The sequence below is a fragment of the Muntiacus reevesi genome, chromosome 13 (genome assembly GCF_963930625.1).
Source record: "Muntiacus reevesi chromosome 13, mMunRee1.1, whole genome shotgun sequence".
NCBI lineage: Eukaryota > Metazoa > Chordata > Mammalia > Artiodactyla > Cervidae > Muntiacus > Muntiacus reevesi.
Genome location: NC_089261.1, coordinates 4,805,520 through 4,821,045, shown reverse-complemented (window position 1 = coordinate 4,821,045; position 15,526 = coordinate 4,805,520). Strand labels below are relative to the sequence as shown.

The 15,526-nt window shown below is 39.7% G+C and overlaps 1 protein-coding gene across 10 annotated transcripts in view; it reads left to right on the top strand.

Moving 5' to 3' along the window:
- Positions 1-15,526, top strand: part of MTMR3 (myotubularin related protein 3) — a 125,979-nt gene that overhangs the window by 75,105 nt on the left and 35,348 nt on the right. For 6 of the 10 annotated variants that reach the window (XM_065903738.1, XM_065903737.1, XM_065903736.1 and 3 more), the window contains 4 exons: positions 1,123-1,212; positions 1,610-1,726; positions 11,341-11,423; positions 13,398-13,564. In XM_065903738.1, coding sequence (XP_065759810.1) covers positions 1,123-1,212; positions 1,610-1,726; positions 11,341-11,423; positions 13,398-13,564 — 457 coding nt within the window. Of the gene's footprint in view, positions 1-1,122; positions 1,213-1,609; positions 1,727-11,340; positions 11,424-13,397; positions 13,565-15,526 lie in introns of those variants that run through there. The other 4 variants (XM_065903740.1, XM_065903739.1, XM_065903741.1 and 1 more) reach the window with 2 other exon arrangements.

Below are 15,526 nucleotides of genomic sequence, written 5' to 3'. Positions count from 1 at the left end.
CCTCCATTGGGAGTTTAGAGTCTCAACCATTGGACCACCAGGGAAGTCCCTATTTCTTCTTTAAAAACAAAAAAAAGAAAAAGACTTAAGGATCAGAATGTAATAAAATTAATCGTTTTTCTCCTACTTGTTACCAAGCACATTCAAAGTGCCACTACTAGATTATACTCAGGGGCCAGCAGGTTTGCTCACTGAGTCTCTCTGTGCTGTTTGTACAAATGTCAGTGTGGAGAAAAAAGGCTTAGTATTAAAAGAAAGTCTTAGTAGTATTGTGACTGTGCTTTTGACCTCATAGAGGCCTTGAAAGGGTCTCAGAATCTGCAGATCACATTTTGAGAACCATACTATTAGGATTTATGTTTAAAATTGCTATTGCTCTTATAAAATTTGCTGTGTAAATAGATTTCACCATAATTTATCCCTGGACTTTCCAATAGATTGGTTTTCCCCCTGATCTTTTAATATCATACAAGTTTATAATGTAAAAGACTGTTTTTATGTAAATTATTAGTTCAAGTGCCAATTAGATTATAATTTATTATCTTTTGAGCTTGCCTTAATAGAAATAAATATGTAATACAAAGATTAAACTAGGGGTAGTGGTTTACACATGTTTTCAGTTTGAGGATTCAGTTCTTAAGTTTACATTTAAAAGAAAACAGCTTTGTTATGGAAAGTTCCCATATAACCAGAGTAGACACTGAGATATCGTGAACTCTCACTTAAAATTCCATGTATCAGTCCCCTCATGGACAGTTGTTTCATTTATGCTCCATTCACTTCCTTGTTACCCTTCCCCCTCCAAATGTTTTGAGTCAAATTCCAGACATCGATCACATCATTTCATTCTTAAATAATAATAATTCAGAATGCATCTTTTAAAAATAAAGGTTATAACTTAAGAGAAAAAAGCCACTATATCTTAATTTCTCTTAAAAGTAATATACTAACAACTTACTAGCACTTAATAGAAATGTTCTTAACGTCTTTGACTTTCTTTGGTATTAGTATGTGTTCCATTTAGAGGCACCTGGATTTTGTGATTATGCTACTAGACAACTCAGAAAAACCAAACATGGAGTAGGAGCTTTGAAATTATTTAAACATTTGGGTTTTTTCCAGGATGAAGAGACCCGGCACAGCCTTGAGTGCATCCAAGCCAATCAGATCTTTCCCAGGAAGCAGCTGATCCGGGAGGATGAGAATCTTCAGGTAATCCCAGGCCACTTTTGATTGTGAAACAAGTATTAAGCATCATAGTAACAATGTCAGAGCCAGTGGATTGAAGTAATGCACTGCATATAGGAATACATATTAGAGAAATGTATTTTTTTCCGAAACCACACACATGATAGAAATGTATGCTGGAAAACATCTCTGTTAGAAAGACTTTCCCACTGAGGTGGTCATGTCTGTGTCATTTCTTCTTTAGTCTTAAATGTGAATAACTAGGTGTTTTGAATCTTGTGGGTGTACACCCGTCCTCTTCAGGTCCCGTGCCCATCTGTGTGCTGTCTGGAGCGAGTGTGTGTAGTCTGTTCACCTGACCTGTGTTTAAGGACTTTGCGTTACTGCTCAGAGCTCTGAAGGGTTTCTCCTCCCCTTGAAGGTTCCTTTCCTTGAACTGCACGGAGAGAGCACAGAGTATGTGGGCCGTGCCGAGGACGCCGTCATCGCCCTGTCCAATTACAGACTTCACATCAAGTTCAAGGAGTCTCTTGTTAACGTAAGTGCCGTCAGCTGTTCTTCCGCTAGAGCAGGTGGAGAAAGGAAGGAAAAAACCTTCCGTTTGGAGTGTTATATAGAGTTTAGCATGAAAACGTTGTGTACTCTGCTTTTTTCTCAATTTAAGCACTGGGGACACTACATTAGCAAGCAGCTCTTATGCTTGATTTAAAATGATACATGTAGTTGTCAGCTGAGGTGTCCATTGTTTAGTAACACTGCATGATTTGCAGTTGGTAATGCTGTATCATTAAGATTTGTAATGGTGCAGAAACTGTGTAGGCTTTTATTCCTCAATTTTTAGCAGTTACCGACTGCATCAGTTGAAAGAATTTCCTAGATCTTAATGTCAAATGCTAACAGTTTTGTCAAGAAAGCACAGTGGTGATAGCAAACACCCTTTTCAAACACAGGAAGATGACTTTACTCATGGACATCACCAGAGGGTCAATACCAAAATTGGATTGATGATATTCTTTGTAGCCGTAGATGAAGAAGCTCTGTACAGTCAACAAAAACAATACTTGGAGCTGACTGTGGCTCAAATCATGAGCTCCTTATTGCAAAATTCAGTCTTAAACTGAAAAAAAGTAGGGAAAACCACTAGGCCATTCAGGTATGCGTTAAGTCACTTCAGTCATGTCCAACTCTGAGCGACCCTATGGTCTGTAGCCCACCAGGCTCCTCAGTCGAGGGGATTCTCCAGGCGTGACTACTAGAGTGGGTTGCCATTTCCTTCTTCAGGGCATCTTCCCAATCCAAGGGTCGAATCGGCATCTTTTACTTCTCCTGCATTAGCAGGCAGGTTCTTTACCACTAGCACCACCTCCTAAATAAAATCCCTTACGATTGTGCAGTCGAGGTGACGAATATCTATTGACAGAGGTTTATAACATTGTACAGGAGGCAGTGACCAAAACCACCCCAAAGAAAAAGAAATGCAAGGAGGAAAAGTGGTTGTCTGAAGAAACTTTACAAATAGCTGAGGAAAGAAGAGAAGCAAAAAGCAAAGGAGAAAGGGAAAGATTTACCTAAATGAATGAAGAATTCCAGAGAATAGCAAGGAGACACGAGACCTTCTTAAACGCACAATACAAAGAAGTAGAGGAAAACAACAGAATGGGAAAGACTAGCGACCTCTTCAAGAAAATTGGAGATATCAAGGGAACATTTCATGCAAAGATGCACAGGATAAAGGACAGAAATGGTAAGAACCTAACAGAAACAGAAGAGATTAAGAAGATGTGGCAAGAATACACAGAAGAACTATACAAAAAAGTTCTTAATCACTCAGATAACCACAATGGTGTGGTCACATCACCTAGAACCAGACAACCTGGAATGTGAAGTCAAGTGGGCCTTAGGAAGCATCACTATGAACAAAGCTAGTGGAGGTGATGGAATTCCAGCTGAGTTGTTTAAAATCCTAAAAGATGATGCAGTTAAAGTGCTGTACTCAGTATGTCAGCAAATTTGGAATAACTCAGCAATGGCCACAGGACTGGAAAAGCTCAATTTTCATTCCAGTCCCAAAGAAGGGCAGTGCCAAAGAATGTCCAAACTATAGTACAGTTGTGCTCATTTTGTATGCTAGTAAGGTTATGCTTAAAGTCCTTCAAGCTAGGCTTCAGTACATGAACCGAAAACTTCCAGATATACAAGTTGGGTTTAGAAAAGGCAGAGGACCAGAGATCAAATTGTCAACATTTGTTGAATCATAGAGAAAGCAGGGCTTCCCTACTGGCTCAGACGGTAAAGAGTCCTCCTGCAATGTGGGAGACCTGGGTTCAATCCCTGAGTTGGGAAGATCTCCCGGAAGATGGCATGGCAACCCAGTCCAGTATTCTTGCCTGGGGAATTCCCATGGACAGAGGAACCTGGTGGGGTACAGTCCGTGGAGTCGCAAAGAGTTGGACATGCCTGGGTAACTAAGCACATAGAGAAAATAAGAAAATTCTAGAAAAACATCTGCTTCATTGAGTATGCTAAAGCCTTTGACTGTGTGGATCACAACAAACTGGAAAAGTCTTAGAGATGTGAATACCAGACTGCCATAACCTGTCTCCTGAGAAACCTGTATATGGGTTAAGGAACAACAGTTAGAACCCTACATGGAACAGCTTATAGGTTCAAAATTGGGACAGGAGTATGGTAAGTCTGTATATTATCACCCTGTTCATTCAACTTGTATGCAGAGTAATCATGTGAAATGCCAAGGTGGGTGAATCACAAGCTGAAGTCAAGATTGCACAGTCTCAGAAATGCAGATGATACTACTCTAATGGCAGAAAGCAAAGAGGAACTAAAGAGCCTCTTGATGAGGGTGGAAAAGCTGGTTTAAAACTCAACACTCAATAAGATCATGGCATCAGGTCCCATCATTTCATGGCAAACAGAAGGGGAAAAAGTGGAAACAGTGACAGATTTTATTTTCGTCCTAAAATCACTGTGGATGGTGACTGCAGCCATGAAATTAAAAGACGCTTATCCTTGGAAGGAAATGTATGACAAACCTAAAAGCGTACTAAAAAGTGGAAACATCACTTTTCCAACAAAGGTCTGTATAGTGAAAGCTATGGTTTTTCCAGTAGTCACGTATGGATGTGAGAGAAGGACCATAAAGAAGGCTGAGCACTGAAGAGTTGATGCTTTCAAATTGTGGTGCTGGAGAAGATTCTTGATAGTCTCTTGGACTGCAAGGAGATCAAAACAGTCCATCCTAAAGGAAGTCAACCCTGAATATTCATTGGAAGGACTGATGCTGAAGTACTTCTGCCATCTGATGGCAAAGAGCTGACTCGTTGAAAAAGACCCTGATGCTGGGAAAGATTGAAAGCAAAAGGGCAAGAGGGCGGTAGAGCATGAGATGGTTAGATAGTATCACCTACCCCATGAACATGAATTTGAGCGAACTCCAGGAGATAGTATAGGACAGGAAAGCCTGGCTTGCTGTAGGGGAGATGCAAAGAGTTGGACCCAACTTAGGGACTGAACAGCAACGTCAAACGATGAGATGTGCTTTGAGTTCAGTGCAGGCTTCTGTTACAGGATGAAGTGACTCTTACGGCTTCTTAGTGGTATAAGTATAGATGTTAAATAAAATGTTTATTTGCATAATGTACTGTGTATTGCTGAAGAGAGGGAAACCCCTCAACTTGTGAGTGCATTTACCCTTTTCAATTAAAAGGGTATTCTCACTGAACTGGCTCTTCTAGCACTATTGCCATCCTTAATATTTTTCAGTAAACTTGTCTTTCAGCACAAATATGCCAAAGTTCATGTATTTTAACCAAACGGATGCCTTCTTTTTTCCTTACTGAACAGTGTTGTGGCTCTTTGTGCTTTGGGTCTACCACAGAGGAGTGTCCTGTGACCTCTTACAAAAGCTCAGGACTGTCCCTTCATTCAGATAGTGTGTTGGGAGCTCATTTTGGGATTCTTAGAAAGTTGTTTACTCAGCCATCCAAAAGTTACCCAATTCCTCCATCATATTTTTTCCTTGTCAAGACTCAGATGGCTGACATTTTCTTTGTGTTTGGCATTTATAGTTTTAGTGTTTATTAGTACTCTGTGCAGTTAGGCGTTTACATCTAGGAATCACTGTGGCCTAAATTCTTCTTGCTTGTAGATTTGGGCTATGATCACAGCTCTTGTCTTGGTTTTCTGTCAGCTAAAAATACACACTGGATTCATCAAGGCAAGAGACATGTTGCACTTTGATATCATGTGCCACTGCTCAGAAGGGTCCGTTTGGAATTGAGTGGCCCTGATAAGAGGTGACAGGATGGAATCTCCTATAACATCCCAGCAGCCAGATCCCACTAGCTACTGTGGAAATAATGACAGCAATATTTAGTAGAATTACCCAGTTTAATTTTGTGTTTAAATGTCTAGAATTGGTGAAAATTAAATTACATGTGGAGATACTGTAGTTTCATATCATTGCATTTTTTCATACAGTCCTGTCTCTCAGCTTTTTGGTTTATGGCCAAGTATTTCACAGACTATTTTTAGATCTATTGGGGTAAAGGATCTATTGGAGAGAGTACATGGATTGGATCATGTCATTCACCAACCTAAAAGCCTTCAGTTTTTCTTGATTACTTCTAAAGTGAAATTACTTAACGTGGTGCCACCCTGAGTGATGTGATCCTTGGTCCTTTACGACTTTTCTGTTTCCCTCTCTTTCCCCTTCTCCCCTTTGTATTAGTGAAACCACCCTCTTTGGACTCTCAGACATACCTTATACCTCTGCGTTCTCTCTTCTACCCAAGGAACTTTTCATCATCTGTCATAACCCAGTTCAGGTGATAATATTCTTCTGTGAAGCCTTTTTCAGGCCCAGTTCCCTCCCTGACAGTTTATTACCCTCTCTTCTGGCTTTTTCTGTGTCTTGAACACACTTTAACAACTTTTACCAGATATGTTGTAATTTTTTGTTTGTTCATCTTTGTATCTTTAGAATCCAATGTGTTTACTTGCGCCATTGTATTCAGTAAATATTAAGTGAATTGAAGTTAATAATGGGTTTGAAATAGATATTAGACCATTTAAAAATCTTCTCTGGGTTTAAAGCTCCTTTTAAATCATACTTCTGTGTAAATAAGCCTGCATCATCTTTTTCTCTAACAGTAGCTGTATGATAGATTGTTTACTGGAATTGTTGGTCCCCCAACTGTGATTGAGATACAGTGCTTAAGAAAATTTACCCTTGTTTTTAACTTGTGACCCATTTCTTCACCAAAAAGTGTTTTCCATTTAGCATGATAACCCTCTAAGGCACAGAGTCTGCCTGTCTTTTTTTTAAAAGCCCAAGATAATGACTTTGCACTGAAAAATGGTTGTGCAAAAGTATTTTGTAGTTGTAGCGATTTTAAGTAATTCAGATTGGGAGAGACTAGGGCTTCTTTGTACAAATAAGTTAATCACATCACAGTGCTAGGCTCCTAAAACCTGTGGGTTACTCCAGGAAACAATGGCTCCTCCTATTCTGGTCCTCCCTCAGCAGATGAGTATTTCAGTAAAAATCTGTCATATTAAAGAGACCCCTCCCCTAAAAGTTACTATATCTAAATCAAACATATATCAGCCATCAAAACCCAGATGTGTCAGTATACATTGTGGCATGCTCCAATTTGCATCATTTTGTATGTTTTCAAATGAACGCATTTAACTCTTAAATGACTTATACCATCAAGCTTTAAATAGCTGTCTGATATCATATATTCTCTTAATCTCACAGCACATTGAAATATATCGTTATTGTAATGCACATACATTATATCAGATTTCCAGTTTCTAGGGTAAAGAATCTCTGTAGTATAGTTCAGTTGTAGCATTTAAGGTATGAATTGCTCCTATTCTGTGCTTTTCCCAAACTGTATTTTTGCATATGTATAGGTATATTTCTTTGCTCAGCTAACTTACAAACAAGTAAGTGTTCAAGTGAAGATAATGAAATTTTAAAATGATTTTTGTTGTGTAATTCAATAGACAGCCTCTCAGTCTGCTGCTTCTGAAATCCCAGTAAGTAGCATGAGAATTGTAGGCGGTTGTTGCATCTGTGCTTGGAACAAGCTGTTTTTGAGTGTCAGATGCTCACCTTGCAAGTCAGCAAAGTGTGTCCTCTCTGCATGAGTCTCTTTCCACATATTAGAGAAAGTTCTAGTGGTTTTGTGTACATGAGGACAGTTTGTGGAGTGGCGTAAAGCCCCAAAGTCCCATGAGAAGATGGAATTGTGACCTTCAAAAAATGTAACCTGAATTTCAACCAGAAGTAAAGACAACGTTAGTATTTAAAAGGACGTTAAAACTCCCATTTCTAGACTGGTCTGTTAATGCTTCTTAGGAGCAAGCTGGAAGTGTACCTGGAAACACCTTCCTTAGCATTTCCTACATTTTTTACGTTGCCTAACTGTTGTACATTGAAAATCTTCGTTACTCTCCAAGCATCAGAAGGTTATTGTTAATGATGCCCTTTGGCCTTAGCATTCGTAAATCAGAGGAGGCTTCTGAAAACCCATGTTGGAAGAGTACGTTGCAAATACCAGAAGTGAGCCATAAAGAATTTGGGTCTTTAACCTGTGACCATTTTCTTCTGACTGGTTTTTAAATTGTTCGAACCCAGATAATCCACAGTGTGTTATATAGATTTTAGGTTAAGACTCATTACATTATTTTTACTCTGTTACTGCCATTTTTATTTGCCATATGTATGCAAGGTTAGTACTTCCCCATTCAGTCTATAAAAGAGCATTTATTATTAAAAAGTATACATTATCCCACTTTTAAATTCTGGTGCTTAGTAATTCACACATATACAGACCCAGAATGAATTATGGTAAATACAGTAGGAAATAACATGAAATTCCCTCTGGAACGAGTACTGCAACTCTCTTATACTTATGCATGTTTATTACGTTCTTAAACTGCCGCTGTCCTGCTCTTTTGGATTGATGGTCTCATGAGTTTTGGTGTATGTAATATAACTTTTGATCTTTAGAGGAATTGATTAACAGCACTGAAGTATGTTTGATGTATTTTAAGCATGAGTTTGGTGGGTTTTATAAGGAGAAAAGCACTGTAATGGGAGAGAGAATTGCCTGGCAAGTAGAAGGCAGAGAAGAAAGGAGCAAAATGAGGATGAGTTGTTGCAAAGCACTGAATCATTGGGTTAGGGAGGATATGATTGTGACTTCAGATTTCTTAGAATTGCCTCTGTAGAATGTTGGTTTACACTGTGTTTTCCTCTTAAGATCCCAGGTGAAGAGGCTGTTTAATAGTGAAAGAAAAACTAAAGTAGTGCTCACACAAAAGGGAAGGGCGTCTTAGAGGAAGAACGGCGCACCATGTATGTTGGAAGGACCCTGAGCTGGAAGGCAGTCATGGATTCTGGTCCTGACTCTGCCGCTCGCTTTAGTGGAGTGTCTTAACCTTCTTGAGCTATAAAATGGTCTGCCTCATGAACCTGTATTTCTTTGCTTTGGGGTATGTCTAGTGACAGAAATGGTAAGGACCCTCCTCATATGTGATGAAAGTTGAGAAACCTGAATCAGTGGACTTGCCTTTAAAGAAGTAGAGAAGCTTATTTTATATTTTGGTTGACTGTATGAAGAGGAAAAGCTAGCTAGCTCTGCCTTTTTCAAAGAGAAGGCAATCTTGAGGGTGGGGTGGGTGCATTGAAGAGTAACATTAAGATGAAAGGGGAAGAAAAGAGGGAGCTGTTCATTTGATACAAAATCAAGTGTTTCTCTTTTTATGTCCTTGTTCTTGCCGCATATTAAACTTCCTTGCATGTGATAATCTGCATGATTATTAAAATCTGTTTGCTGTTATCTATGACTTGAATACACATGGTGATTTCTTGTGATTTGCTATAATCTATATACTAGCAACCAGTATTTTTATCCTTCTTAAGTTTGCAGTGTTAAAATACATGAAAAATTGTATATTGGAAGCATGTAGGTAGCAAATGTTTTGCATACTCTGAAGTGTTGCATCTTTGTGTTTTAGAAGTCTGAACATAGACTCTTGGGCTCTAGTCCAAAATAGTAGGGATGTAAAACTTTTGTTCTTTGTGGCAAAATAGCACAGGCTGGTCCATTCCCTCCAGCGTCTGTAATAATGTTAGTAGGTTTTCAGGTTTTCTAGCTATAAGGTAGGGTGTTGGAGGGGACATGGAGCACGTGATTGCTGTGAGAGCCTGTGGATCTGTAAAGCTCACTCGCACTCCACCCCAGGCTCTGCCCATTCCCTGTGCCCGGGCCTCCCTAAGCTGGGACCACCGGAAAGCAAAGGCTGGTGGCATGTGGGAAGGTTAGAGGATTGTCCAAGGAGGTCGGTAAGCAGGCGGAATTTTGGTTGGTAAAATTTTAGACAATTGAAATTAGAACTCAGGCCTCTGAATTGCCAGCCTGGCACCTCTTTTTCTGTTTTTGTTTTGGGGGGGGGGTTGGGGAAGAATGGGGACTGTAGGTTTAAAAAACAAAAAACCTAACATGAGTCTGTTACAGGATACCCAGAGGACCGGCCTGAGGAAAAATCAGTGTCCCCTTCTGATCTCTTAAGCTCCTTTTGCCCCTTCACAGTTCATCCCTTCTGATACGTTGTAGTTTTTCCTTCTTAGATGTACAGGCCTTGAAAGAATCTTTAACTGCGTCAGCCCCGGTTTCTCCCAGCACCTTGGGATACAGGACTTACAGACAGAGGGCCAGAGGTCCTTTTTCTTTCTCTGAACACAGACAGGAGTTCTTAGTCCTTCTCTTACTTCTGGTCCTATTATGAGGGAATTTTGTAGATAAATCTAGAAGGCTCTACTTCTGAGGTAGGACTCTCAGCCATTAGTTGAGTAACAGTATTTTGTTTTCTTCTCCTTTTTAATCCCTACCCGAGTTTCTTTGTGTTTGTTCGACGTGTCTATCATAAGGGCTTCTTTTCGATCTCCACGTCCTTGTTCTGAGAGTTCTCAGCTGACTCTGGCAGCTGCATGGTGGGGCAGGGGTTGCCGGAAGCCTGTTCCTGAAAGGGGCTCAGCCAGCAGCAGGGCCACCCGGTGCAGGCAGTGCTCTCTCGTTTCTGTCTGTGCTGGAGGAGACTGCCGCCGCCGCCTCATGCAAAACACGAATTGCTGGAATGCTCCTTGCAGCTCGCAGAGCCACATTTTGATTGGGCTTGATACAGCGTAAAAAGATCCTTTTTCAACGAGTGACAGTATCTGCTATAATTTTTACCAGGTTCTCTTAAAAGTTTTGGAAATTGGAAATTTTTGAGGTGAAGGGTTGAGTCAGGAAAAGTTGAGGGACAGGAGGATTCTGACGACAGCTTGAGGATTTATCACCCTCTTCAGATGCTTTCCCTCCTATCTGCCTCCCTTCTCTGATCCCCCTGCTGTTATACTGATCTTGTTTCAGTTTCAGATGACCAGATTGGCAGGGAGAGAACCATCCCAGCTTACTCATACCTTGAGCCCTACTTGGCAAACAGGGCTCCTCAGCTTGTCTTTTGAAACACATTAAACCTAGCCGATTAGGCCACTGTGAGAGCTGTTGTTCCTCTTTTGCTGAGCAGAGAGCCTGACCAGCAGCTCCGTCTACTGTCGGACCTCCAGTCTTTTTCACATTGCTCCTTTGCTGACACAAAGGCCTAGGCACCTTGACATTTGGGATAGGTAACAAGTATAGTCCCATTAGTATCTTGATCTGCAGCTCTCTTTTGTCAATAGGATAGGATTAACTGTTCTGGTTCCCTTCAGCTTCTGTGTCACCACAAATCACAGCTAGCTCTAGCATCATAAAGTAGTACTTTGAGAGAGGAGATTGCAAGTTTGTTGCTGGAGAGATGACACATTTCTGTATTTCGTTTTTCTTCTAGATGTGTTGCCTCCTCTTCATTGGTTGTCCTTGTGCTGTGAGGTGACTTGAGGGCATTGATTAGAGACTGAGGAAGGGAATCCTAAATCACCCACTAAATCACCTGAGTGCTGTTGATGCAGATGAATATGCAGTTCTGTGCTTCTTTCTCCTGTAGGGCTCTCTAATCACTCTTGCTGGACACATTGCAGAACTGCAGGGGCAATGCCTTTTTGACTAAGGGAACTTCATCTTTTTTTAATTGCAGATCCCATTGCAGCTTATAGAAAGTGTTGAATGCCGAGATATATTTCAGCTTCATTTGACTTGCAAAGACTGCAAAGTTATCAGGTATGTGACGTGTTTATGCTGTTGTTTAGTGTGGAAAATACTTTTTAAAGGGTGGATTCATGATTCGATGACAGAAACTGCTTTTGAGGGTCAGCCTAGTTAGGGACATTTTCTGAGTAGTTAGTCCCTGAAATATTTTATCTTCAGGCTACTTTGCTACTGGAAAGATACATTTTCTTTTTTATTTGGATATAACCGTAAATTTGCAAAATAAGTACAAACATAAAAATAGTAAAGAGCACTAGTACTGTTAACATTTTATCCCATTTGCGTTAGTGTGTGTGTGAGAAATTCTTGTTCTGAACAATTAGAAAGTAAGTTATGTAATCATGGCTCTTTGCCCCAAAATTTTTAAGTGTGCTTTCTTAAGAATAGGGGTATTTTCTTACATAACCACAGTATCATTATCAGCTTCACAGTTTTACACTTGTAATACTTTGATCCAGTCTGCTACACATGTTCTAATTCTGTCAGTTGACCAGATGATGCCTTTTATAGCATTGCCCCTACCTCATTCAGAACAAGATTCAGTCAAGGTCACATACTGTATTTAGTTGCCATGATTCTGTAGCTTTCTTTAATCTGGAATATTTTCCATCACCTTTCTTTATCTTTTTGACGTTAGCACTTTGAAGAAAATAACCTTTTATTATAATAGAATGCTTCTTTTGTGTCCAGTGTTTCCTCAGGAATAAATTGAGGTTGTACATTCTCAGCAGGAATACTGTACACATGAGGTGGTGTCCTCTTCAGGATATTGTATTACAGCTAGAGGCAAACAGTGCCTGCCTGTTCCCTACCAGTGATGTTAGTTTTGATCATTCTTTGAAGGAATCACCCACTTTCTGTGTAATTTCTGTATTTTCTCCATTGCAACTGATAGCAATCTGGGAGGCACTTTAAGACTCTACAGATGTCCTGCTGCTCATCAAGGTTCTTCAGTGTTGGCTTTATCTGATCTAATCTTCATTATAATGGTTGAAAAGGGATGACTGAAACGAATTTTAAATGTAGTAGCTCTCCCAGTTTTCACTCCCCAAATTTTTGTTTTATTTTTATGACCTAGTCTAGAGTGCCAGTAAACATTGTGTGTGGGCATGTTGATAAGTCACACTAGTTGGGATAAGAGAGAGGTTTAAGTGACCTCCTTGTTTGTTTTTTTCAAATTTTTGTTGGAATATAGTTGATTCCTCCTTGGTTTTAAGGTAAATATTTAAGTTGCTTTTTAGCCATTCGGATTTGGCTTGCTTTTGATAGATGCTGGTTATAACTTACAGTTTAAAAAGCTTGTGTATTAATTACTCAGTTTTAAATACTGCATTTGAAAAGATTAAGTATTTTTTTACACTGTTTTAATTATTTTAATCTCCTAGTTATATATATGCACTAAAAATTGCACTTGATAATAGAATTGTTTTGGTCTCTACATGGTCACAGCTGAGAGTTTCAGGGTAATGTATCTTATTTTCAATCTGAAGGTGCTGATTTTTTATAATTGCCAAGTAAATTAATTTTGAAATTATTCCCTAGTTGGCTAAAAGTAGTACTGTGAACTGCTTCTGAGTTTAGCATGACATGTCATAACAAAACAAAAAGAACTTTTCTAAACATATTTCTTGAGAGGGACAACCATAAAGCTTTGGTGGGAGAAGTGGAATGAAACCCCATTCCTGGAAGAGGGACTGCTATTTTACTTTAATAATTTCATTAATCAGTCTCAGAAGAGATTTTATTAGTCTTAAAGTTTTCCACATGTCTAGTTTTTTTCTTCTTGACATTTTCCATCATTGACTAAAATTTGTTGGATGTGTTTTTTCAAATTATAAGTCATAAATATTAGACCACCTCTATACTAATGCTTTTTGACCATAATTATCATTCACTGTGAGTAGGCACTCTTGAAATGGTGGTTTCCCTTAGCTTTCATTGTCAGCTGTCTTCTGATTACATTTGTACTTGTTTGGCTTTACAAAGGTGTCAGTTCTCAACCTTTGAGCAGTGTCAAGAGTGGCTTAAGAGACTGAACAATGCAATCCGACCACCTGCTAAAATAGAAGATCTCTTCTCATTTGCATACCATGCTTGGTGCATGGAGGTCTACGCCAGTGAAAAAGAGCAACACGGAGACCTGTGCAGGCCAGGTAGGCCTTTCTAAATGTGCAAATGCTGGCTTTACTGAATTACTGCTTGAGACACCCTTAACATGAAATGAGACTCCTAAAATTGATGTATTTATTAATCAGTGTACTTTTCATCAAGCACCTAGCATGTGCTCATCATTCTTCTTAGCTCATTAGAAGATGTCAGTTCTTCCCCATGAAAATTAGAAAACATCACAATTTACTGAGACTGACTAAAAATACTGAGGGTATGGGTGTTATGGAAACCCCCTGGAAGGGAGCCATGAGTGTTGTATACATGTTTGTGAAGACTTCACGTTAGGAGTGGCATTTGAGTAGGCTTTGAAGATTGGAAAACTTATTGATAATAGAATGGGGAAAAGAATTTTAGAGCAAGTAGCACTAATAAAGGTAGAGGTGTGAGGTTAGGCCACAGAATAATGGATTGCAAAGTGACCTTTTGCTGTCTGAATTTTCAAGTCCTAGAGTAACTTTTGTAGGTAATCTAGGAGTCTGGGTTCCAGACTTCTTGACTCCTTATGAAATCTTTGTCTTCCTCACTATGTTTCTGTCTCAAAAATGGCTCTGACCAAGTTCATGTCGTTTCTCTGTGTAATTTTCTATAAATTGTATGTTGCCATAAATAGAAGTTTGCTGATCTATTACTGAATCTTAAAAGATATGTTCAGCCTGAAAGCAATGACTTGAATTGCTAAGCTGTGAAACAATGTGAGCTTCCTTCTAATACAGTATACTTTAGAGATTTTTTTCCTTTAAACCTCAATCCTGAACCTTCAATCTTAACACTCCTGCTCTGGGTTGTTTTAAACATGGGAGGCTAATCTAAGCTTGTATCCTTTTGTTTCCTGGCTCATTTACTGGTTGAAGCTTTTGGTTTATATGTTTAATTAAATTATAGCAAACATAGGCATATTTTTAAAGGTGCTTTACTGTATATACTTTTGACCCTCATGACCTTGTCAAACTGTCAGAGTAGCGTGGTGTTTCTGTTATGGTAGCCAAAGAAATGAAGACTCAGAGGCAAAGCCTATTGCAAAGTCCCACTCAATGAAACTATGAGTCATGCCTTGTAGCGCCACCCAAGATGGATGGATTATGGTGGAGAGTTCTGACAAAACGTGGTCTACTGGAGGAGGGAATGGCAAACCACTTTGGTATCCTTGCCTTGAGAACCCCATGAACAGTATGAAAAGGTAAAAAGATGTGATACTGAAAGATGAACTCCCCGGGTTGGTAGGTGCCTCATATGCTACTGGAGAAGAGTGAAGAAATAGTTCCAGAAAGAGTGAAAAGGCTGAGCCAAAGTGAGGACAGCGCCCAGTTGTGGATGTGACTGGTGGTGGAAGTAAAGTCTCATGCTATGAAGAACTGTATTACATAGGAGCCTGGAATGTCAGGTCCATGAATCAAGATAAATTGGAAGTGGTCAAACAGGAGATGGCAATAGTGAACATCGACATTTCAGGATTCAGTGAACTAAAATGGACTGGAACGGGTGAATTTAATTCAGATGACCATTATATCTACTACTGTGGGCAAGAATCCCTTAGAAGAAATGGAGCAATCCTCATAGTCAACAAAAAGAGTGAAATGCAGTAATTGGGTGCAATCTCAAAACGACAGAATGATCTGTCTGTTTGCAAGGCCAACCATTCAATATCACAGTAATCCAAGTCTGTGCCCCAACCACTAATGTCAAAGAAGCTGAAGGTGAATGGTTCTATGAAGACCTACAAGACCTTCTACAACTAACACCAAAAAGAGATGTTCTTTTCATCGTAGGGGACTGAAATGCAAAAGTAGGAAGTCAAGAGCTACCTGGAGCAACAGGCTAGTTTGGCCTTGAAGTACAAAATGAAGCAGGAGAAAGGCTGACAGAGTTTTGCCAAGAGGAGGCCCTGGTCACAGCAACACCCTCATCTGACACGCAAGAGACTCCGCACGGGCATCACCGGGCGGCCA